The sequence below is a fragment of the Cervus elaphus genome, chromosome 14, assembly GCF_910594005.1.
Source record: "Cervus elaphus chromosome 14, mCerEla1.1, whole genome shotgun sequence".
In the NCBI taxonomy this organism is placed as follows: Eukaryota; Metazoa; Chordata; class Mammalia; order Artiodactyla; family Cervidae; genus Cervus; species Cervus elaphus.
In genome coordinates, this window is record NC_057828.1 from 71938476 (window position 1) to 71961345 (window position 22870).

A 22870-nucleotide genomic window follows, 5' to 3' on the forward strand; every position below is an offset into this window, starting at 1 on the left:
TTTTAAAGATGCATAACATTCTATCCCGTGGTTAGAACACACTTTATTTAGCTGTCACCTATAATGGGACATTTATGCTGTTTACAATTTTCCACTCTTATAATATTATCATGAATTTTTAGTTAATATAGTATTTATCTCTTTAATATTTTTGATGATCTTCTTGAATGATTTTCTAGAAGTTTTCCAGGGAAACTAAGTCAAAAGTGATGTCTTGCATGATTCTTGAAAATTACAGTAGAACTGCTTTCCAATGCTTTCTACCAATTTACAAAGATACTGGTGCAAAATGAGAGCACCAATTTCACCACACTTCCACAACTTTTTCTTTTGATATTAAATTAATATTTTAATTTAAGTATTAAAAGTTTAAAAGTCGTATTAACATGTATTTTTCCTGTATCTATTTTCCTTGATTGTTTTCTCTGTTGGAGAATGCCAGTTTGTGTCACTTTTAGGAGGTTGTCTCAATATTTTTCTTATTCTTTTTCATGGGCTGTATATATAATAAAGATTTTAACACTGTCAGATTTACAGAATATTTTTTTCCCATCTGCTGGTTTAAAATGTCTAGTTACACTGTCACCTGAGGCAATTTAACACTGTTATACCATTCAGGTCTTGTCAATGTGGTTTTTCCTATCACCTTCATCTTAGAAAATTCTCTCCACTTTGTCTTATCCCCAGGGCTTTGATAAAGGATTTAATTCTGCTTTATCTTCCTGATTTTATTTTCTATCATTATTTCATTCTTCCTTTTGATGTATGACATGTAGGTCAAATTAATCTGCTCTGTAAATTCTCACTAAACTGGACTCTTCCTTTTAATATATTTGAGGAAAGCCCTGAGTAACTGAAACAGTAGGTCTACACCTGTGTGAAGAGTTCTTGTGTACTGGGGCAGGGTTCAGGCTCCCTGGGGGAAGAGGAGGAAGGTAGAGCCCAAAGGACTTAGAATGTGTTTCAGCGAGCCCAGAAAAGGAGCAATATCTAGAATGAAGTGTGGGGCACCTAAATGTCCTTGCGTTTTCACCTTGCTCTTCTGTCAAAAACAACACTGAGGGGATGAATGGGTTTCTAAAAATTAAAGACCACCTGACCCGCAGATTTCCCTGTCTTTATTGGAGTCGTGGAGTTTTCCAGAAAGGAGCCCCTCTCAGTTGACCTACAATACATAACACTGATCGTTCGTGTTTGGAGCCTGTTCTATGCACATTGTGCGTACCTGGATGACGGGCAGAATAAAATAGCCCCAGGGCAAACATGAGTTCTGCTGAGCGAAGAAAAGGATAAAAGGAGATGAGAAGAGAAATCCAGGTGGGCAGAGAGGGCTCGCCGCTGCGCAGCCTTAATCGCGGGGGGCGCCCACCCCCGTCCCCCCGCGGCCCGCGTGCTCCTCCACCCTCCTCTCAGTCGCTTCAAGCCCCTGCACACACAGACAAGAATCACCGCTTGCTTCCCTGCCCTCTAGCCCGCTGCATCTCAAAACTTTTTCAAGGGTGTTAAACCTGGCGTGGGGGAGCCACGTGCACTAGACTGGGAGTCACAAGTGCCCGCCCCGCTACCCCCGACCCCTCATCCCCCTCACCCCGCCTGCATCCCCACGGCTGCCCACGAACCTGGAGCCTGAACACTTAAGCGACCACACTCGGAAGGCACGTCTGACCTCCTGATTCTGGTTCCCACCCGCCGGCCCAGGTTCGCGGTTATCCTTCCTTCCCGGTGCTCATAGTATGCAGACCACAAACCCATAATCACTTTTTTTTTTTTTTTCTTTCTTTCTTTCTTTTCTTTCTTTGCTGGGATCACGTAGAACATCGCTTGACTTTGCATCTTTTCACTGGCACGCAGGTGGAGGGAGCAAGCCTCGGCCTCCGTCTGGCACGAAGTCCCACATTTAACCTTGTGGGCAGAGCACCCGCCACTTGAACCTTGGCATAGAAAAAGCATCTGGTCCATTTCACGTGAGCGCGCAGGGTCCAGATCCCCGAACCTGTGTACCAGGGACGTCCCCCGTGCCAGCCAGGCTGCGGAGAAGCCCAGCCACTGTGAAATCTCCAGGACAATCTCTTCCTCGCCACCCTGCCCGAGGGAATTCACCCTCCGGGGCCGCCCCGCCTGGTTCCCTCCCACTGCCCCGCGGGACTGGCGCAAAGAGGAGAGAGAAGGTGCTCTCCTCAGAAAGGCCCCGGGGTGCCGCGTGGGTCTCAGGGTGCACAGGCCTGCGTCTCTCCGGTGGGGCCCCGGAGGGAGGGAGAGTGGCGCCCGCGTGACCGACCGCGCGCAGAGAAAGCCCCCCGAGACTGTGACCCCTGCGCCCGGGAAGGGGGGAGGGGAGGCGGGGCGGATACGCAGGAAGATGCAACGATGGGACCGGGAAAAAAAAACACCGACCCTCCCCAAACCACCCACCCCCAAACCGCCCACTGGAGTTTCTCAGCCCGAGTTCTCCGAGAGCGGCCGAGAGACGCCCCCCCAGGGCTTCACCGCGCCTCCACCACCGCAACCTGTCCCAGCCTCGCTTCTAGTGGGGGGCTTCGCGCTCCCTTCTGGGTTTCGGAGCCACCACGTGACTTCCACGAAGAAGGGGGGGCCCAGCGGAAAGCGGCGGCAGGGGTGGGATTTGGGACCCCGGGGTGCGACGAGAGGGCGGGGAGAGGAGGAAACGGAGCGGGGGTGGGAGAAGGCGGGGCGGGGCGGACTCGGGGACGGGAAGGACGGCGCGCTGGGACCTGGGGGGGTGGGGAAACCCGGGCGCCGCGCGGCGGAGCCGGGGGAGCGGGAAGCCCGGGGGGGCGGGGCCGAGGCGGCGGCCCGCAGGTGCGGGGGCGCGGGGATGCGTGCGGCCCGAGGGAGCCGGTAGGCAGCGCCCCGCGTGCAGGGCGCGCCGGGCCGCGCGGCCGCTCGTCCGCGAGGCTGCGCGGCGGGCCGGGCCGGGCCGGAGCAGCGCCCGGCATGTCGCAAGGGCTCCCGGCGGCCGGCAGCGTCCTGCACAGGAGCGTCTCGGTGCCCGGGAACCAGGCGCGGCCACAGGTAGCGAGCTAGAGAGGCTCGGGGGGATGCCCGGGTTGGGGGGAGCGGTGTGCGCGCCACGGGTGGCGCGAGGAGGTGGGTGCTGGGGCTCCCGGATGGGGACTGCTGGGAGCAGGGGTGGAGGGCAAAGCGGGAGCCGAACGCGAGCGGCGTGGGGGGCGCGCGGGGACCCGGGTGTACGCCTCTGCCGGGACGCCTCGGGCGCACGCCAGGTGCCCAGGGCGTCCGGGATGGTGACTGGGCTCCTGAGCCTGGGAGGAGCAGAGGTCAGAGGGCGCCGACGCCTGGTAGGGCTGGGCACTGTCCATGCTGCCCCGCACGTGGGGTCCGGGCCGCCCTGGGTGTCGCCATCCGTGCGCCGCCGCCGGCTGCCGCCCCATCGCCAGAGCGCGTGGTCCTTCCCCGCGGCGCCGAGCTGGGGCCAAGGTGTGGAGAGGGGAAATTCCGCTCCGAGGGGCGGCTCGTGCCCAGGCACTCTCAGCGTGTGCTCCCCTTCGGCAGCCTCCCTAATGCCCCAGGGACGCGAGGTGGGGGCCCGAGGTGGGCAGACTCCAACCTCAGGGCCGGTGGAGAGCCCTCGGCGGGCGCCGGGCCCTCTGCGCTGTCCACCGCGGTGTTTACAGCCGCGTACTCGGGGAAACACACAAGGTTGCCGGCAGGGACGGCAGACCGAGAACTTCTCACTCAGCTGCGTTAGCACCGAGTCTTTTCAGGGTTATGCCCTGCTTCTCAGTTAGGTGCCTGGCACAGAATGTCATCGGGTGACGCTAGTGAGTCACACAGCTGAGTCTGGGCCTCAGCGTTGCCCACACAGGCTGAGTAGCCTTGGGCAATCTGCTTCACCTCTCTGAGCCTCAGTTTCTCCACGTGTAAAAATCAATATAATATCAACTTCTTGTGATTTTTATGAGGACTGATTAATATATGAATATCTCAACATTTTTTGCTCTCTTTCTGCCTTGATTAGATGTTTCTGCTGGCTGTCAGGTCTGACCATGTGGTAGGTGATCAGTCCAGTTTGGAGTGTCCACTTTTACAGGGCAGGATGAATGCTCCTTCTGTGTGCCTAATGAATCTCCGATGATGACCAGAGAGGCATGATTTGGTGATGAGTGCTATAAGGGACTCAACAGTAAATAGCAGTCTTAACAGAGGTTATTGAAGACACACCATGTGGCACTTTGGGATAAAATCTAGTTTTATCTTATGCAGCTCCAAGCGCTGGGCTGCTAGGATGATCATGGCAGGGGTTACTGACCACTTGTTCAGGGCATGCGTCTCTAGTGCCCAGAACAGTGCCTGGCACATGGAAGGTACTCAGTTAATACTTACTGAAAGAATGAATGAATCACACAACAAATGAGAAAATCGAAAAATCAGAGAGTATAAGTCATTTACCCAAGGCCATATTGATAGTAAGAGACAGAACCAAGAACCTGTATTTCTAAAGCTGACGTTCTGTTTGTCAGACTCCCTGTTGTGTTCTGGTTACCACCAAAGCTTCTTTGCCTCTTAAAGACTACATCGTAACATCTTGTGTCTGGTCCCTTAAACACTGTCATCAAGCCACTTCTCTATGTCACATTCTTTCTTCTTTTCCTTTCATAGCTTTGTATTCTTGCATATGCTGAAAATTCTCTACTCACTGTAACTTGGGGAGATATTTATCTTTCTTATTTGGAATATTAGACCAGATAAAATGATATCTGAAAACATCGATTATTTCATATTATCAATAATTGCTTTCCATTAATAGTAATAACTGAGTAGCTTTCCTGTGTTTGTATCCCACTGATTTCTTGATCTCTAAACTCTTTAAAGGTAGTATTTCTATGGAATCTTCTCATAGGCCTCTGGGAAGCAAATACTACACCCCTCCTCTGTTTTCTATAACTGGATGAAGTATTTTTACCATTGTAGGTGCGTTTTTCTGCCTGCCTTTTCAGGATAACTCTTGAAGGACTTGATTAAGTCTGGTTAAATCTCATATATAGCTAAGAGCTTTCAAGACACATCATCAGTTTGCTTTCTGATTCAAATTGCTCTGACCTGTGAAACAAAATGTCAGTCAAGCTTTGTTCAAAGGGAGGAGCTGCTTGTGGCGCTTAGGACCACTTGGTGTGTTGGGAGAGTTGCATGGCTGCAATCAGTAATCAGCATAGTTCTGATTTGCACACAGTGTCAAAAGTACCAGTTTGTGTGTGGTGGTGGAAGGCCTGGCCCACGGCAAGTCCCAGATAGCAGCCGCCTTCTGCCTTTCCCGTCCTCAGATGCATACCAGCACCACACCTCTTCCAGGCACACGCCCAGGGGCGGGGGTGGGGGGGAGTGGAAGGTTTGAGAACGTTGGTTTGGAGTCCAGCAGACCTGAGTTCCACTTCCCGTTCGGCCCCCCACGAGCTGTGATACCTGGAGCAAGTTCCTCAACCTCTCGGAGTTTCTTATTCCTCATCTTTTAGATGGCAGCCCCGCCACACAGGTCTCGGGGGTGGCGGGGGCGGGGTAGCAGCTCACAGCCATAGCGCATGGCTAGTGCTCCCCCGACGAGGGGCCACTCTTCCCCCGCTGATGGAGCAGCAAGCGCTGCCCTGACTGCAGCGAACACGGTGACGCTCCACAACCAGGGCTGGATGAAGAGAGCAGGCAGAGGAGGGCAGCGAGGGGCCTCAGCATCCCACCTGACCACGCCCTTTCCCCCAGAGCCCTGAGGATGACGACAGGAAGGTCCGGAGGCGAGAGAAAAACCGGGTTGCCGCACAGAGAAGTCGGAAGAAGCAGACCCAGAAGGCTGACAAACTCCACGAGGTGAGCAGGTGTTTGGGGCAGAACCACGTGAGGGCCACGGCGGGGAGTGGTCCTCCGCCCCTGCAGGGTGGTGGCCGCGCGGCCACGCCCTGGCCATCACCACTTCGGCCATGTGCACATCTAATCCCGCTGCGTCCCTCCAGCCCAGCGTTCCGAGTCTTCCCTCTCCTGTGTCCTCATTGCTCCCTCACTGGTTGTATCTCACAGTTTTCTTTTAATTTTAAAGCAAGGAAACTTCCTTTTGATCCCGATTTCCTTTCAAGCTAGTGCCCCATTTCTCTTCTTTCCCTCCTTTATTTACCAGCTTCTTAAAAAAAAAAAAAATTATTGAATTTATTTGGCAGACAAGATCTATTGTTATGGCATGTGGGATCTAGTTCCCTGACCAGGGGTGGAACTTGGGCCCCCTCCATTGGGAGCATGGACCACCAGGGAAGTCCCTCCCTGCTTCTTAAAAAGAGACCTGCTGAATCCACGTCCCCAGTTCCCATTTATTTCCCAGTCCACTGTGATATCCTTTTTGCTCCCCAAACACATTTGCGCACACACACACACTCTTCCTACAGAAACTGCTCCGCTGAGTCCACTAGTGTCCTGACACTGCCCGGTCCAGGGACCTCTTTCTAGTCCCCTCATCCTTGACCTTGCTGGGACCCCTGACACCCCTAACCCTCAGCTTCTTGAAACATTCTTTCAAGGTCTTTAGCTTTATTTTTTATAACTTTAAAAGAGTGTTTGTTTTTGTTTATTCCTTTGGCTGTACCAGATCTCAGTCGCAGCACTCAGTTTTTTTCAGTCTTCATTGCAGCATGCAGGATCTTATAGTTGCAGCATGTGGAATCTAGTTCCCTGAGCAGGGATTGAACCCGGGCCCCCGCATTGGAAATGTGCAGTCTTAGCCAGTGGACCACCAGGGAAGTCCCCCTCAATGTCTTTAGCTTACTATCTTTCCTGACCCTCTTAACCACTTTTTTCTGTTTCTTTGTTCACTTTTCTACTTGTCTGTTTTCTCAAATGTTGGTGCTGACCATGCTTTCAGACTCTACCCTTTTTTCATCTCACCTGGAAGATTTAATCTGTTGATCTGTCAGCTCCCAGCATCGCTTACCCTCAGGTAGGCATTGATCACTGCAGCAAGACCTCTGTCCTGGCCCTAGCCCCACATCTCCAGTGTCTGCTTCGAGGCCTCCAAATGGGTCCCTGCAGGCTCCTTGGTGGCAGCCTGGCCGTAATAGTGGGATTGTTTATCCTGAGACTTCCTCTTCTCAACTGTCTTCAAATTGTAATGTGAAGCTAATGAGCCATCGACCCATCACCCCGATCAGGAACCTGAGGGTGATGCTAGACTCTTTCCTTCCCTGAGATCCCTGTGTATCATCCCACATAATCTTGCAGCCAGAACGCGGGAACCACTCCATGTCAGGAAGTGATGTAGAAGGCATCCCAGGCTCTGTCCAAGGAATGGATGGCAGTTCTGTGCTCATCTTCACACAGGTTGATGTGATCTTTAAGGGTTCTGGTTCAGCGCTCTTTTGCCACTCTTTCTGGTCGTAGATTGTCTCTGCACAGCCAGTCTGAGGGTGTTGACAGCATTGGACACTGTGGGGTGTTATGAGGGGGAAATGACTGTCTCTAAAAACCCTTCACAGTGAGCAGAGAACAGGTTTAGAATGCATGGGCTCCAGGGAGAGGAGACCCACTGATGTAAATTCATGGAGGGCCTTACGTTAAAAAAAAAAGAATGTTAGATTCTTTCTTGAAAGTAGGAAGTCTGGGCTGTAGAAAGAGACTAGGACCTTCAGACCAGGGTCAGGGAAAGCCTGTCCCAGACTGGATTGTTCTGTAAAATTCCTCAGAAGAATTGGGATGTCCTTTGCCTCCTTTCTTCCCTCCCCTTGCTCGTGAAGCAAGCCTGGTTCTAGCTTCATGTTACCGAAGAACCCCCAGAGGGGATTTGCGGCTCAGTCGGTGCACAGCGCTATGTTCAGACACATGGGCCAGCCTGACAGCTGCACCCTTCCTCTCGAGGAGCTTCTAGTTGGAGATGGGCATGTTAATATCAAAACACACCAGAGGATGCTCGGTTTTAAGGCCTCTGTGATTATGTGTGCAGAGGTGACTAAATGACTTGGATAGGATCTTTCATGGGACCAGGTCAAGTAGATTCATTCAACAGATACATATTTTTAAATTTTTATTTTTCTCTATTTATTTGGATACACCAGATCTTGGTTGCAGCACTTGGAATCTTTGATCTTCATTGCAGCATGCCACCTCTTAGTTGCAGCATACTGGATCTAGTTCCCTGACCGGGGATGGAACCCTGGCTCCCTGTATTCAGAGCACGGAGCCTTAGCCACTGGACCCCCAGGGAAATCCCTCAACAAATATTAATTAAGAACCACTGCCAGCACTACCACTAGGTCACAAGGAGAGGAATCAGATCTCATTCCTGTCCTGGGAAGGTATAAGAGTCTTAAAGTGAAACTGAAGTGAAAGTTGCTCAGTTGTGTCCGACTCTTTGCGACTGTATAGGGCATGGAATTCTGCAGGTCAGAATAGTGGAGTGGGTAGCCTTTCCCTTCTCCAGGGAATCTTCCCAACCCAGGGATCGAAACCAGGTCTCCCTCACTGCAGGTGGATTCTTTACCAGCTGAGCCACAAGGGAAGCCCATGAATACTGGAGTGGGTAGCCTGTCCCTTCTCCAGCGGATCTTCCTGACTCAGGAATCCTGCACTGCAGGTGGATTCTTTACCAACTGAGCTATCAGGGAATAGATAAGCGTCTTAAGGAATAAGAGTCTTAAGGAAAGACCCAATAAGAGTCTTAAGGAAAGTGTATTCATTTCCTTCGGCTGCTGTAACAAATTATGACAAATTTTTTGTGGCTTAAAACAGCACAGATGTACGTTATCTCACGGTTTTGGAGGTCAGGCATACGAAGTGGGTCTCAGTGGGGTAAAATGAAAGGGTTGACAAGGGTTCATTTCTTTTGGAGGCTCTGCAGGGGAGTCATTTTCTTGCCTTTTCCAAGAGGCTTCCGTACTCCTTGGCTTGGGGTCCCCTTCCACTTTCAAAGCCAGCACTGGCCAGTTGAGTCTGTCTCATCCGGCATCACTGTGCCGCCATTTCCATTGTTACATCTCCTTCTCTGACTCCTCTTTCCTTAATAATCTCATGTGACAGTGAGAGCTGTCTGTGTAATCCGGGGTAATCTCTCTATTTTAAGATTCTCAACTTAAATCACATTTGCAAAGTTCCTTTTGCCACACCAGGTAGCACAGTCACAGGTTCCAGAGATCGGATGTAAACTTCTTTGATGCGTGTGGGGTTGGGGGGAGCTTATTCTGTGCACCATGGAAGGGAACATGAATACTTTACTACAGCGTCAAAAAAAGAGATGGGTCTCTCTCAATTTCTGTCATTGTGGGATTTGATAACCAAATGAACTTGACCTCTGGGAAACTTAAGGGTGGTTTGTCACATTTTCTCCTGCCTAATCCCTGTTAGAACAGTGGGTGGAGGACCATTCATAGCATTCTTAGCTTGTTCTGCTATCCATAGACATAACCATGCCAGCTGCTCTTTCCAGAAATGGGGCCGATTGCTCTGAAACCCAGGCCCTCCACAGAAGACCACGGCCTCCCCCACTTTCTCTGGGGGAACTGCCAGGATGGATCGGGATCATGCACCATGCAGCAAGGCCAGTTTTGTTGGGAAACAGTGTCGAGGAGGCCGGGACAGTGGTTCCATCCATACCACACAGATCCGTTTACTGTCACTAGCTACACACGAGTGTCATTGGTCACTGGTGGCAGTAGCCACCTTTGTGACTAGTTTTCAAACTTTGAAAAACATCTGCACGTTGAGAGTGAGATGTCTGGTTCAGATGTGTGGGGATGAATAATTTGTGCTCCAGTGGGTTGCGGGCAGGGGACCTTGCACACCGCTGTGGGTCACAGATGAAAGCCCCGTGTTCTCCTTGGGGCTCCCAGGCCACGTCTAGGTTGGGAGAAGTGAGAGGTGATTGGAAACCTCCTTCTTGGACTCGGAATGAGGCCAGCTCATTGGGAGACATCAAGGGGCTTGGAAAGCCACCACCCGACAGCCACAACTGCCCTGCTTTTCCCTGAGGAGAGGAGCCTACCCGTTGTAAGAGTAAAGTAAAGAGTTTTTTTTTTGGCCATGCCAAAAAAAACTGCAACCTGTGGGATTTTAAATTCCTGGACCAGGACTCGAACCCACATCACTCTGCAGTGGAAGCATGGAGTCTTAGCCAGTAGACTGCCAGGGAAGTCCCCTTGAGTAAAGCCTTTATCCCATAAATTCCTCTATCCCATCTGGTGGGCCGCCGTTGCTAAATGTCTCCAAGTAATGCAAGCTCTTTGCCTTTCCTGAGCACCGTGAAGGGGAATATTTAGAGCAGGATGTGTTCAAAAATTCCCACTGTCCTCTCCTGCCCACTCAGTTCTTGAGCGTCTTTCCCCTCCAACATCCAGAAAAGTCTCCTCTGGTCCTGGCTGTTACAAGTCTCTCAGGTGCCCTCCTCCTTCCCCAGCTCTCCAGCCCCAAAGATGGGGGATCTTTCCCATCAGGGCAGGACCCCCTGAGGGCAGGCTGGGAGGGGCGCCTGGGCAGGCAGAGCCAGGGAGAGGCCAGGCTCACTCTTCAGGGTTGTCTGAGTTCCCCCGCGGGCGGGTGTTGCTGGAAGCCACACTGCAGTGACGGAAAGCGGTTCCTAGTATGTATCTGTGCGCCTCTCTGTTTACTGTGGCTTTTCAAGTCATCCGGTCAAAGCACTTACCCTTCTCTTGGGGATTTTGAGCCCGTACTCATCTCTGAACACTGGGCACACGACCTGGGTCCACATTCACAGATGGGAGCCCCAGAAGACAGTCCGGGTCTCTAAGGCCAGTTGTGAGTGTCAGAAGTGGGTCACACTGGTTCAAGCCAGGCACCCAGAGATGTAAGACTGAGAATGTATTTTGAGTCAGAAAAGGAAGGCAGCAACGCCGTCTTCGGGAGTCCTAAATGTCACAAACTGACAACTGTCTTGGGCAATGTGATTGTGGTGTGTGTTGCCCTGGTGTTTTCAGATATTGCATGTTCTAAGAGAATGCTCCATGTCAGTCCTCACTGGGTTTAGAAAGTGATTATGACACTAATTTGTCCTGCCTTGGGCTGGTGACACAATTTTTCTGCTGGGAAATGTATGAGCTTAAGGCTTGGGAAGAGACTTAATGTAACATCCTGAGTTTGAGTAGTCCTTTCCTGCTAGTAACCACCACAGGGGGGAATTTGGGCCCAGGCACTGCCAAGCAAAAGCAGAATTGCTATCATTGCTTGAGAGCTGAGGCTGATCTTGGGGTCAGGGATCAGGTCCCAAGTGTGTATGAGCTCGGAAGAGTCACTGTACCTCCGAGTCTTGGCTGCCTTGCTTGTGAAGGGGGGGGGTCTGTGTCCTCCTGATGGCCTTTCCCTTCCCCTCCTTCCCTTTCCGCCATAGTTGTCATCTCTGGCCCCTGGTTCCCACATACCAGTCTTTATGTCAAAGGCATCTTAGACTCCAAATCTCTCCCCACCCAGACAGCACCTCAGTCCTCAACCAGCCTCTCGTAGGTGCTCAGACCAGGGTTTCTCAACCACAGTACTGTTGGCATTTGGGGTCAGCTATTTCCTCACTGTGGGGGGTGTCCTGTGTACCCTAGGACATCGGGCAGCATCCGTGCTCAACCCTCGGCCCCCTAGAGGCAGCAGTGCCCCTTTGCAGCCGTCGCCACCCAGGCTGCCTCCAGCCACCCCCGATGTCCCCTGGGGACTGCCAAGATTGCCCCAGTTGGGAATCACTGCCCGAGACAGCTTAATTTCCAAGGCAGAACTGGGATTTGCAGTGATTTCGCCACCTCCCATTCTCGTCTCTGCTCTGTGACTATGTCCTGCAAATACCCAGAGAAGGCAGCCTGGTGACCTCAAACCCTCCCGGGGCAGGAGACTCGAGAGTCGGCAAGATCGGAGCTAGACTGATCATCTCTTTGGAAATAGCAAAGGGTCTAACATTCTTGGCTTGTCTTACACACATATTAAATCCAGGTAATTCTCAGGCTGAAGACGGTCTTTCTCATTCCCCTCCATCCAGTCAGTGTTCTCACCTCCTCTTCCTCCCCTTCCCCGCTCCCCTTTTTTATTTTTATGAAACTGGTCTTACCTGAAGAAGATTTTGACTTCTTCTCTTTTTATTCCCTCAGCTCGATAAAAGCCCCCTCTGCAGATTAATGATTAAAACTTAAATCGCAGAAGAGAAAGTCCCCAGGGAGAAGGCAGCCAGGGGGCCTGCTGGGCGCCCGCTCTGTGGCCTCTCTGAGCCGGAGTTTGGGGCGAGCAGTGGATTTCGGTAGCGTGGCCCCCGTGGCTTCTAGAGGGAAAACTCAGACACTCATGAGCATCTTGCCACACAGTTCAGTAACCACACAAAGGCATTTGGAATATTCTGCCACAGGAAGGAGTCTTCTTTGGAATCCAGTTAAAATCTTAGCTCACTGCACTGTGCTTAGTCGCTCAGTTGTGTCCCGACTCTTTGCGACCCCCTGGACTGTAGCCCACCAGGCTCTTCTGTCCATGGAATTCTCCAGGCAAGAATACTGGAGCGGGTTGCCATGCCCTCCTCCAGGGGATCTTCCCCACCCAGGGATCGAACCCAGGTCTCCTGCATTGCAGGTGGATTCTTTACCATCTGAGCCACCAGCATGGGACCATTCAAACATGTTCTCCATTTTACTTGGAGTGAAGAGACTTTCTGGTTGCAGGATGGAGGGTGTGTGTGTGTGTGTGTGTGTGTGTGTGTATGTGTGTGTGTGTGTGTGTGTGCGCACGCATACCTGCATACCTGCATCTGTGAGCTACCCAGAGCTATAGTCTCTCTCAGCCCTCTGCTGTGGGCAGGCTCCCCATGGTGCCTAGGCCCCCATGCCCTCCTCCCATCCAGACCCTTCCTGCCCATGGAGGGCCTCTTGCTGCGTTAGGAGACTGACTTCTGACTCCAGGACTAGAGCTGGTCAAAGGCCAGAGGAGGGTATGGGGAGGTGGGGATAGTAGGTCTGGGGGAGAGCTGCAGGCAGATCTGGCCAGCCCCCTGAGGGAGCCAGAGTGACCCCCGGACAGCCTGCGGGCATGTGGGTGAGGCCTGCTGCCATGGAGAGTTTTCCAGACCACCCTGAGAACCTTCTTGGAAAGACAGGAGGTAGAGGGATATCTTCAATGACCTTGCGTGGAACCCCTCTGGGGCCCTTGTTCTGAGCAGGAGGAAGGTGCCTAGAAGTGGGAGGCAGGGAGGAAAGAATGCTAAGAGGAGACTGAGGGCGAGAGTTGAGAAGTCATTGATGTTGAGGAGTCATAGATGTTGGCATTGGGGCCCGTCAGAAGGGTTATAGGAGAAGGTAGCAGAGGCCCCTGGTTGCTATACATTTCTAATCTTTGGGGAGAGACTTTATTTACTATAAGTAAGATTGAACTATGATACAAGACTGAAGAGAACAGATAATGAGAGATGTGGTTTCATTAGGTGCTGTGATCAGGGAAGTCTTCCTGGAGGTGGTGTGCTTGAGCTGGGCCCACATTCGAAAGAAGGAAGATAGCTCGGTTGAGGAGAACAGCTTTAGCAAAGAGGGAGAGCTGAGAATTTGCATGTGTCTTCATGCTTGTATGAAGATCAGACTTTTTTTTGTAATATTTCTTAAACATTACTGGTAAGATAATAAGGTTGGGTCCCCAGCTCAGAAAATGCATGGTACGACAAAGCCTAATCATATGAATCAACCTAGAAACGGTTGAAAACAGCTTTTCAACAAGATGCAAATGAGACTGTCAGCCTTAAGAGAAGGTCAGGCTCTGCAAGTGGCCGAGTATTGCAGGACTTAGCAATGAGTTGGATGAAGAAAAAGAAGACTTGCTTCATCAAATGAGGGGAAAACTTAGAGCTGTGTGGCATCACCAGTTCAGGAGCTGACATAATCAGTATTCAAAATGATTTTGCTGGGCTGGAAGGTGCCTAAGAAACAGGGTGAAATTCAGTAGAAGTGAATGTAGACCCCATCCTTAAGCCAAAATATAAAAAAAATGGTCGTTCAAGCAAGGACGGAGATGCAGCAGATGCAGGCAAATCGTGCACTTCTCTGCAAGCTCGGGGAGAATCTCCAGAGCCAGGTGGGTTTGAATGCGGGTCCCACCCAGAGCAGACTACCTCTAGACAGCTGCCCTCCGCACGGCCAGGCCCTCCCCAGACTCATGCACTGCGTTAGGGGAATGTTTGCTCAGAGCCCCTGGCAAATGGAATGTACATTGGGAATGGCCTCCAGGGGGGCAGAGGAAGCAGAAGTCCTAAAACCCAAGGAACCCGGAGGACCTGAGGCAGTTGGGCTCAGAGAACACCTAAGGGGAAGTGGTATGGGGCCATCTCCTCACATTTCAAGAACTGTGATGTTGAGAAAGTATTGCACGTACTCTGTGTGGTTCCATAGGTGGAACCAAGCCCGGTAGGTGGGTGTGAAGGCGAGAAGGATTTTAGATCAGTACAGAGTGGAGCTTTCTAATGGAGCGGCTCAGAAACGTCGGCAGGATGTGTCCTTGGAAGGAGGAGAGAGCCGGATGTTGGAGATGGGATCACACAGGGAAGGTTTCTACACCGGTTGGGTTGGGCTAAGGGCTGTCTGATTCCCGTCCCCCGCCCCCTTACAGTTCTAAGCCTCTGTAAACTCTCATATAGCGGAAACCTAACAGGTGAGTGTTGAGGCAAAGCCAAAGCATGAGGTATTCTTCACTCATTTACTCAGCATTCAACAAACATGCATTCTGTTCCAGACACTTTTCCAGGTGCTGGGTCTAGAAGAGTGAACCCAGCAGAGACCTTCAGAAGCAGATCAGCAGCTAGGGGGCAGGGGTGGCTGACTGCAGAGGGAGACTGAAGGAGGAAGCAGAACAGGCTCCATCTTGAAAGCAGGACTCTCATCTTGGACCGGACTGTGGAGTTTGAGCTCTATGCCCAGTATCTATGGAAACGACATGCCAACTGGAAAACCGGGCCCTGGAAGGAAGAGCCCCAGGGCTCGTACCTAGAGTCTCCATTGCCTAAAAGAATACCCTAATTATCTGTGTAACTGAATAGAATCATACATTCTATTATGCTTATTGGGGTATGACCACAGGCCTATTGATAATTGTCCACTGTTAACTACCTAGGCTTAAGGCATATGAATCACGGGTTAACTTTGTATCTTTCTTTTCTTTTGTTCAGACTAGTTTCTGGGAATTTGGGGAGGTCGGTTTAGGCATGAACACTTAGGGTATGTAAGGTTTTCTGAAAAACTGGTCGGGGTCCTTGGCTAAGAGGAGACTCTGCCTTGGGCCTGCCGGTCTCCACTATCTGCAGTGGTCTTCTGAGTGAGTTTGTTTACGGGAACACGTGGCTACAACAAGATCAAGGAACTTTCAGATGGATGGAGACGTTTTGCATCTCCATCAACCCAGTTTATGCTTGTCGAAACTCATTGAACTAAACACGTAAAGTTGGTGCCTTTTATTTTATATGAGTTATACCTCAGTAAGGGCTTCCCCGCTGGCTCAGCAGGGAAATAATTCACCTCAGTGCAGGAGACACAGGAGACGAGGTTTGATCCCTGGGTCTGGAAGATCCCCTGGGGGAGGGCATGGCACTCCAGTATTCTTGCCTGGAGAGTCCCAGGGACAGAGGAGCCTGGTGGGCTGCAGTCCATGGGGTTGCAAAGAGTCGGACACGACTGAGCGAGTGAGCGCGCACACATACACACACACACACACACCCCTCAATAAAGATTCAAAGCCCTCATAGAACCAGCGCTCCTAGAATCTTTCATCCCGGTGGGGGGCGGGGGAAGAGACATGAAGCAGATGAACGAACACATCCGAGGGGTGGAGGCAGGCGCGGTTAAGGAGAACCTGCCGGGGAAGGAGGTGAGCTTCGTGGCCCGCAGCTAGATCTGCGGGAGGAGGGAGGAAGGGCACGTGGTTTCAGGGCCGATTTTGCGCCTTTCCTGTCTTCCCAGGAATACGAGTGCTTGGAGCAAGAAAACACAGTGCTGCGGAGGGAGATCGGGAAGCTGACGGAGGAGCTGAAGCACCTGAGCGAGGCGCTGAAGGAGCACGAGAGGGTGTGCCCGCTGCTGCTGGGCCCCTTGAACTTCGTTCCCTTGCCGCGGCCCGACCCCGTGGCTGGCTGCCTGCCCCGGTGAAGCCCAGAGAGGGCCCGCCGCGGCCCAGCGAGGAGCCCGACGAGTGGGCGGTTCTCAGCCCCCCCGCCCCCCTCTCGGGAGGAGGCTTCTCTCCACATCCGTGTGCCTGGGTCACCTCTTCGGAGCTCCGGGCTGGGTCCTCGGTGGCGCAGGCTCAGCGTGACGCTCCCCGCAGGAGCCTGGTTCAGAGCCTCCAGCCGAGCCAGGCCGGAGTCGCTGTGCTTCTGCTTTGGCAGCTAGTACCTTCCCTTGCAGAATCATTTCCGCTCGCATATGCATAATAAAGGCGTTGTCGGGACTTCCTTGGTGGTCCAGTGGCTAAGACTCCCCGCTCTCCCAATGCAGGGAGGCCCTAGTTCCATCCCTGGTCAGGGAACTAGATCCCACATGCCACAACGGAAGATCCTGCATGCTGCAGCTAAGATCCAACTTGGTCAAATAAATAAATAAAAATATTAAAAAAAAAAAAAAAAAAAAAGGGCGCTGCCTTTTCTCCTTTCAGACAAGTTCTTGGAATTTAGAGACGCAATACCTTTCCTCTTTCTGAAGAGGTCGTCTCCTGTTCCCTCAGGTGGTTTTGCAGCTCCTGGGTCTGGTTTCCCTGCTTGGTCATCACCCCCAAGGACATATCGAAGCTAGATGGGGAGGCACCTGGTGGGGATGGGACTCCCTGCCCTCCCCCAGTAGGGTGGCACAGAGGTGTGCTGGGCCTGACTCCTGCTTGTCATATGCTCTGCGTGGCCCTCCACCCTGGTCAACTTCCTCACCCAGGCTGGATTGTCATGGAAGATTTTCTATTCCAGGCTGATTTTCTCCTGAGTCTGTACACTGAGTGTTTTCTCTGTACACTTGTTGGTCACCTCCCATTCCATTAGTACTCATAGGATCAGGCAGCAAGTTTCCTTTATAGAAGTCTGAATCACTATAGAATGGGAGAGTTGTTCAATTGCTAAGTCATGTCCTACTCTTTGCGACCCCATGGACTGCATCACACTAGGCTTCCCTGTCTTTCACTGTCTCCAGGAGTTTGCCCAAACTCGGGTCTGTTGAATTGGTGATGCTCTCCAGCCATCTCATCCTCTGTTGCCCCCTTCTCCTCTTGCCCTCAGTCTTTCCCAGCATCAAGATCTTTTTCATTTAGTTGACTCTTCGCATCAGGTAGCCAAAGTATTGGAGCTTCAGCTTCAGCATCAGTTCTTCCAATGACTATTCAGGGTTGATTTCCTGTAGTATTAACTGGTTTGCTTGTCCAAGAGACTCCTTGCTGTCCAAGAGACTCTCAAGAGTCTTCTCCAGCACCACAATTCAATAAAGCACCAATTCTTTGGTGCTCAGCCTTCTTTATGGACCAACTGTCACATCTGTACATAACTACTGGAAAAACCATAGCTTGGTCTATATGGACATTTGTTGGCAAAGTGATGTCTCTGCTTTTTAATATGCTGACTAGGTTTGTCATAGCTTTCCTTCAAAGGAGCAAGTATCTTTTAATTTCATGGCTGCAGTCACCGTTCACAGTGATTTTGGAGCCCAAGAAGATAAAATCTGTCACTGTTTCCACTTTCCTCCCTTCTATCGTGGGACCAGATACGATGATCTTAGTTTTTTGAATGTTGAGTTTTAAGCCAGTTTTTTCACTCTCCTCTTCCACTCTCATCAAAAGGCTCTTTAGTTCCTCTTTGCTTTCTGCCATTAGAGTGTTATCATCTGCATATCTAAGGTTGTTGATATTTCTCCCAGCAATCTTGATTCTAGCTTGTGATTCATCCAGCCCGGCATTTCTCATGATGTACTCTGCATGTAAGTTAAATAAGCAAAGTGACAATATACAGCCTTGATGTACTCCTTTACCAATTTTGAATCAGTGTACTTCTATGTCTGGTTCTAACTGTTGTTTCTTGACCAGCATACAGGTTTCTTAGGAGACTGGTAAGGTGGTCTTGTATTCCCATCTCTTTAAGAATTTTCAACAGTTGTTGTGATCCATACAGTCAAAGGCTTTAGCATAGTCAATGAAGCAGAAGTAGATATTTTTCTGGAATTCCTTGCTTTTTGTATGATCCAATGGATGTTGGCTATTTAATCTCTGGTTCCTTTGCCTTTTCTAAATCCAGCTTGTACATCTGGAAGTTAGTTCACCTACTACTGACGCCTAGCTTGAAGGATTTTGAGCATATCTTGCTAGTATGTGAAATGAGTGCAGTTGTATGGTAGCTTGAACATTCTTTGGCATTGCCCGTCTTTGGGATTGGAATGAAAGCTGACCTTTTCCAGTCCTTTGACCACTGCTGGGTTTTCCAAATTTGCTGACATATTGAGTGCGGCACTTCTCCTATTTAAACAAATGTTAGAGTAGATGAGGAGAGGAGAGGCTATTTCCTTTCTAAGGTCCCAGTCAACTCTACTCTTCCGGAAAAATCAGAAGCAAGCCACGTTGAAGGAGGCCCCAGTGAGTAAAGCAAAATGGGAGAGCAAGTCCCATCCCCTCCCAATTCTCTTTTATTCCTGGAACAAAGGAGTTGTAGAAGGTGGAGCCAGCCCACATAAAGGGAACAAGAAATAGGGACAGAAAAGAAAGTGTAAATGTAACCAACTGTAAATGCAGTTGGTTAAAAAAGAAAGAAAGGAAATAGAAAGCAACCCTTCCAGGGGTGAAGAAATAGCTGATTTCATACCAGGATCCCATTTGGTTGCTCCCCACAAGCCTCTTTTTCTTCTCCTTTCTCTTTTCTTCTCCTGCTTGCTGGAGTCTTGCCTGGTGTCTTCTAACTCACACCGGCTGATGGTGACGAGACTTTCCTGGTCAGAGGTACTGGAAGGCTGCTGTTAGGTAACAGGGCCTGTGCCTGCAGGCTTCTCGGTTGGCGCTAGTGGTAAAGAGCCCGCCTGCCAATGAAGGTTAGCCGTAAGAGATGCGGGTGTGATTCATGGGTCAGGAAGATCCCCTGGAGGAGGGTGTGGCAATCCACTCCAGTATTCTTGCCTGAAGAATCCCATGGACAGAGGAGCCTGGCAGGCTGCAGTTTCATGGGGTTTCCTAGAGTTGAACACAACTGAGGCAACTTAGCACGTGCCTGCTGGCAGGACCAGGTCAGAGCATCCTGAATGCAGCTGTTTCAAGGGGATGGTGGCATTATCTAGCCTCACAGCTTGTGAGATCTTAGTTCCCCAACCAGGGTTTGAACCTGGACTCTCAGCAGCAAAAGCACAGAGTCCTAACAACTGAACTGCCAGGGAATTCCCAGTGCAAGAGACTTTGAAATCATCCAGCCTCATCCCTTCACGATGCAGATGAGGGGTGTGGCAAGGGGGAGGGGATTGCTCAAGTTCACTCGTAGGTGCCAAGCAGAGCCAGGTTGTGACCCCGGCAGATCTGACCGTGGATCCACTCTAGTGGACAGAGTCAGGCTGCTGCTGCTGGGCCAAGTCCGGGCAGGGTCTGGCTGAGCCGGTGGCTACATGTGGTGTCACTGTCTGTCAGCACCTCCCCAGGCTGCCCCGTCCTGGCGAGTGGCCCTTCTGCGAAGGATGGACTCAGAGCCGGGGTCCCAGGGGCCAATGTAGCTGGGAGCATGACACGCGGAGTGTGCGTCTTGAACCCGCAGGCATTTTGCTGCAGCTGTCTTTCAACACCAGCACTTTCCTGAAGGGAGCATTTTACCCTCCGGCTGGGGCTCACCTGGACACTGCAGTACTTCCAAGCTCCAGCTTGCAGACCCCTCTAACTGTCCTGTGACTGATCTGCTGCGGTCACTGCTGATCACCCACTCCGCTGCTGACCCGGGGGCATCTGAGCCTGCCAGCCCCACTGGCCAGAGCCCCCTGGCTCCATGTAACAACCCAAGGCCCAGTCCCCTACCATGTAGGTGCCCTGGGCCCCCTTGGGTCCCCCTAGGTCCTCTCCCCTAACTGGGAGACTTGGAGGAAGGGTCCAGGGAGGACAGTGGGGAAGGGCTGCATCCCGGAGGTGAGAGGGCATCCTTTCCCACCCACAGTCCACGGGCCAGATCTCAGGCCTCACTCAGCCGCAAGGGAGGTTGGGAAATGAAATTCAGCCACGTTCTTGGGAGCTGGAGGAAGAGGCTTAGGTGAATATCTGCAGTCTCTGCCATAAGAAGACCCAGCTTTTGCTCCCCAAACCTCGCTGAAACTGCCCCCTTAAAGGTCCCTAAAAGGCTCCTTTCATGCCAAATCTAATGGGCATGTCCCAGGCTTTGTCTTCCTTTACTTCCTAATGGCCTGTGACACCAGCTTCTGTGCTGCTTGTCAGTATAAAGGGCTCTCCTCTCCTCGGAGCCTCGATCACCACCTCCCCCATGCTGACAACTCCCCCATCGGTACCCACAGCCCAGCTGTCCCTTCGGAGGGCAGACCTGTCTACTCAGTTGTCCATCATGTGTCTCTGAGAGGACCTCTTACAAGCGTTTCCCCCTCAACATGTTCAAAGCTTGACTCTTGGTCTCATCATCTTCTCTTCAAATACGCTTCTCAGTCTGTTTCTACCTGTCTGTTAGAGGCTCCAACATCCACCTGGTCAGAAACCTATACATCATATTTGATTCCTCCAAGTCCTTCGGTTATGTCTCCTAAATACCCCACTACCCCGATCCAGCCACTTGGCTCCAATGTGCCAGCCGCCTTATACGCTTATCAAGAACTTCATTCAGATTATTGGATGAGCTCTGGGGCTTCCTCCCTAAGCTGGATGCTCACAGAGTTTGAGCTCACATTTAGGTCCCCCCACGTTTGATGTCAACAGTCAATTTGGAGTTAAGGAACCAAAACTACGGTAGCCCAGGATAGTGAGTCAATGGTGATGGGGCAAAGTCCCCTCCAAGATAACTGGAGATGTGACAAGTGTTCTGAAAACCAAAGAGAGATCAACCTGGTTGCTAAGATCGTCTCTGCCAAGATCCCAGTAACAGTAGGGGCTGTCTCAGCTCTCCACCTCCTACTCTGAAAAGGTAGAAAATCTGTATAAATTACTCCAAGAGGGACAGGGGAGGTAGACCTGTTCTGGAGACTGGATTTGATTGGTTATGTTCACCCTGCCGCAGTGGGCCAGACACTGGGCCCTGTGTGTGAATTAAATCTGCGAGTGGCTCTTTGTTGGGCTGGAAGGAAGGGAAGCAGGCTGAGAAAGGCCCTTTCAGAATAGAAAGTGTTAGGGAGGGAGGAAGTCCTTCCTCCTCACCCATGCAGCCACACCACTTCCTGTCCGCAATCTTGCCCCGTATTGCACCACCGCAGCCTTGAAACCTGGGGTTTCCATCACTGAATCAGGCCCCAGTTTGGGCCTCAAACCTCGGTTGAGAATGATGACTCTTAACGGACAGGAAAGTGAGAGACCCAAAAGCCCCTCTCTTCTTTCCCATCAATGCTAGGGTTCCCACAGTCTGGGTGTACTCCCCAGCGCTGTGGGTTCTGCTCTAGCGGGAGCTGGAGGAAAAGGGACAGCCCCAGAGCTCGCTGACTCGTCTTCCCTCCGGGATGTGAAGGAAATCTGGCAGAGTCACCCGAGCCACAGCGGGGAGACTTGTCCCCGAAAGGCAGGGCAGCAGAAAGAAGGAAGAATGGAGAGGAGGAAGGAGGGAGGAAGGAGAGAAGGGGAGAGGGTGATGGGAGTCCTTGAGCTCTGAACCTAAACCATCCCTGTTCCTGGGGAAGTTATGCTGAGAGCCCCAGGAGGGCCCGCTGCTGGAAGGCCCCTAACAATGCCAGATGTCGTGAGGCGTGAGAGCGGAGCTGGTCAAGGCCAGCTTCCGGAAACCTTGCTCTACTTGGAGGTAAGGGACATTTCCTGGATCGCCCATTTAGAAACTGACCACCTTGATGAAACTGTTCCTCCCCACGTATCGGGCGCAAAGGAAATCCGTGTGGTTACTACCGTTGCCACGGACCTCATCACCGTCAACGTGATGCGCGCTGAAAGTCTGCAGTGAGCAGGTGGAGGTACGCTTGACATGGCGTGCTCGGGTTTGAGCCCCAGTCTGGGGCTCAGGGCAGATTCTGTCCCTGGAGACAGCTCACCTGCTCTTCTGGGTGCTCTAGCATGACCTTTTCTGGTATGATGTTCTTAAGAAGATCAGAAATGTCACTACAGGTCAGACCAAAGGCCTAGCTCCGGATTCCAACCACGACCTCGAGGGAAAGCGCGAGGGAGAGTCCAGGGTTTGCTTTCTATGACCCTGTCCTGGAAGGCCTGAGGTGTACCTGGAACTTCCCTGACTTCCCTTAATAACCCTGCTGCTTATCTGTATGCTTGCTTAGTCGCTCAGTCGTGTCCAACTCTTTGTGACCTCATGGACTATATGTAGCCTGCCAGGCTCCTCTGTTCATGGGATTCTCCAGGCGAGAATACTGGAATGGGTGGCCATTCCCTTCTCCAGGGGATCTTCTGAACCCAGGGTTCGAGCCCAGGGATCTGAACCCAGGGATTTCCTACATCTCCTGCACTGGCAGGCAAATTCTTTACCACTGCTTCACTTGGGAAGCCCAGATGCTTATCTACTCATCCAGTAATCAAGGGTCTTCCTGAACTGGTTTGAGTTCTCTATCACCTTGTGCAGGGCGGCACTCTGTTCTGCATCTACCCCGTGTGGTTCCACACCCCAGAGGAAAACTCTTTGGACGACACTGGGGTCTGGAAAGCGAGATTGTCTCCTGAGCATCCTGGGTTCACCAAGCTTCTTCGCAATCTTTCCTCTAGGTTGGCAGCAAGACCAGAAAGTACCTTCAGAAATGTCACAAACCCACAGAAGGGACAAATTGAC

General features: G+C 51.6%; 1 protein-coding gene across 1 annotated transcript; it reads left to right on the plus strand.

Moving 5' to 3' along the window:
• The first annotated feature begins 2726 nt into the window (after positions 1 to 2726).
• On the plus strand, positions 2727 to 16560 carry BATF3 (basic leucine zipper ATF-like transcription factor 3). Its single transcript, XM_043923543.1, has 3 exons — positions 2727 to 3033; positions 5734 to 5838; positions 15912 to 16560. Exons 1-3 carry the CDS (start codon positions 2956 to 2958, stop codon positions 16095 to 16097), a joined length of 369 nt encoding a protein of 122 aa, XP_043779478.1. The 5' UTR covers positions 2727 to 2955; the 3' UTR covers positions 16098 to 16560.
• Positions 16561 to 22870: the final 6310 nt, after the last annotated feature.

What these genes read in the sequence shown, in the direction of transcription:
- BATF3 (XM_043923543.1), top strand. Translation starts at nt 2,956, where the DNA reads ATGTCGCAAGGGCTCCCGGCGGCCGGCAGCGTCCTGCACAGGAGCGTC. An exon ending in GGAACCAGGCGCGGCCACAG is followed by an intron (nt 3,034 to 5,733) that starts GTAGCGAGCTAG and finishes CCTTTCCCCCAG; the next exon opens with AGCCCTGAGGATGACGACAG. An exon ending in AGGCTGACAAACTCCACGAG is followed by an intron (nt 5,839 to 15,911) that starts GTGAGCAGGTGT and finishes CTGTCTTCCCAG; the next exon opens with GAATACGAGTGCTTGGAGCA.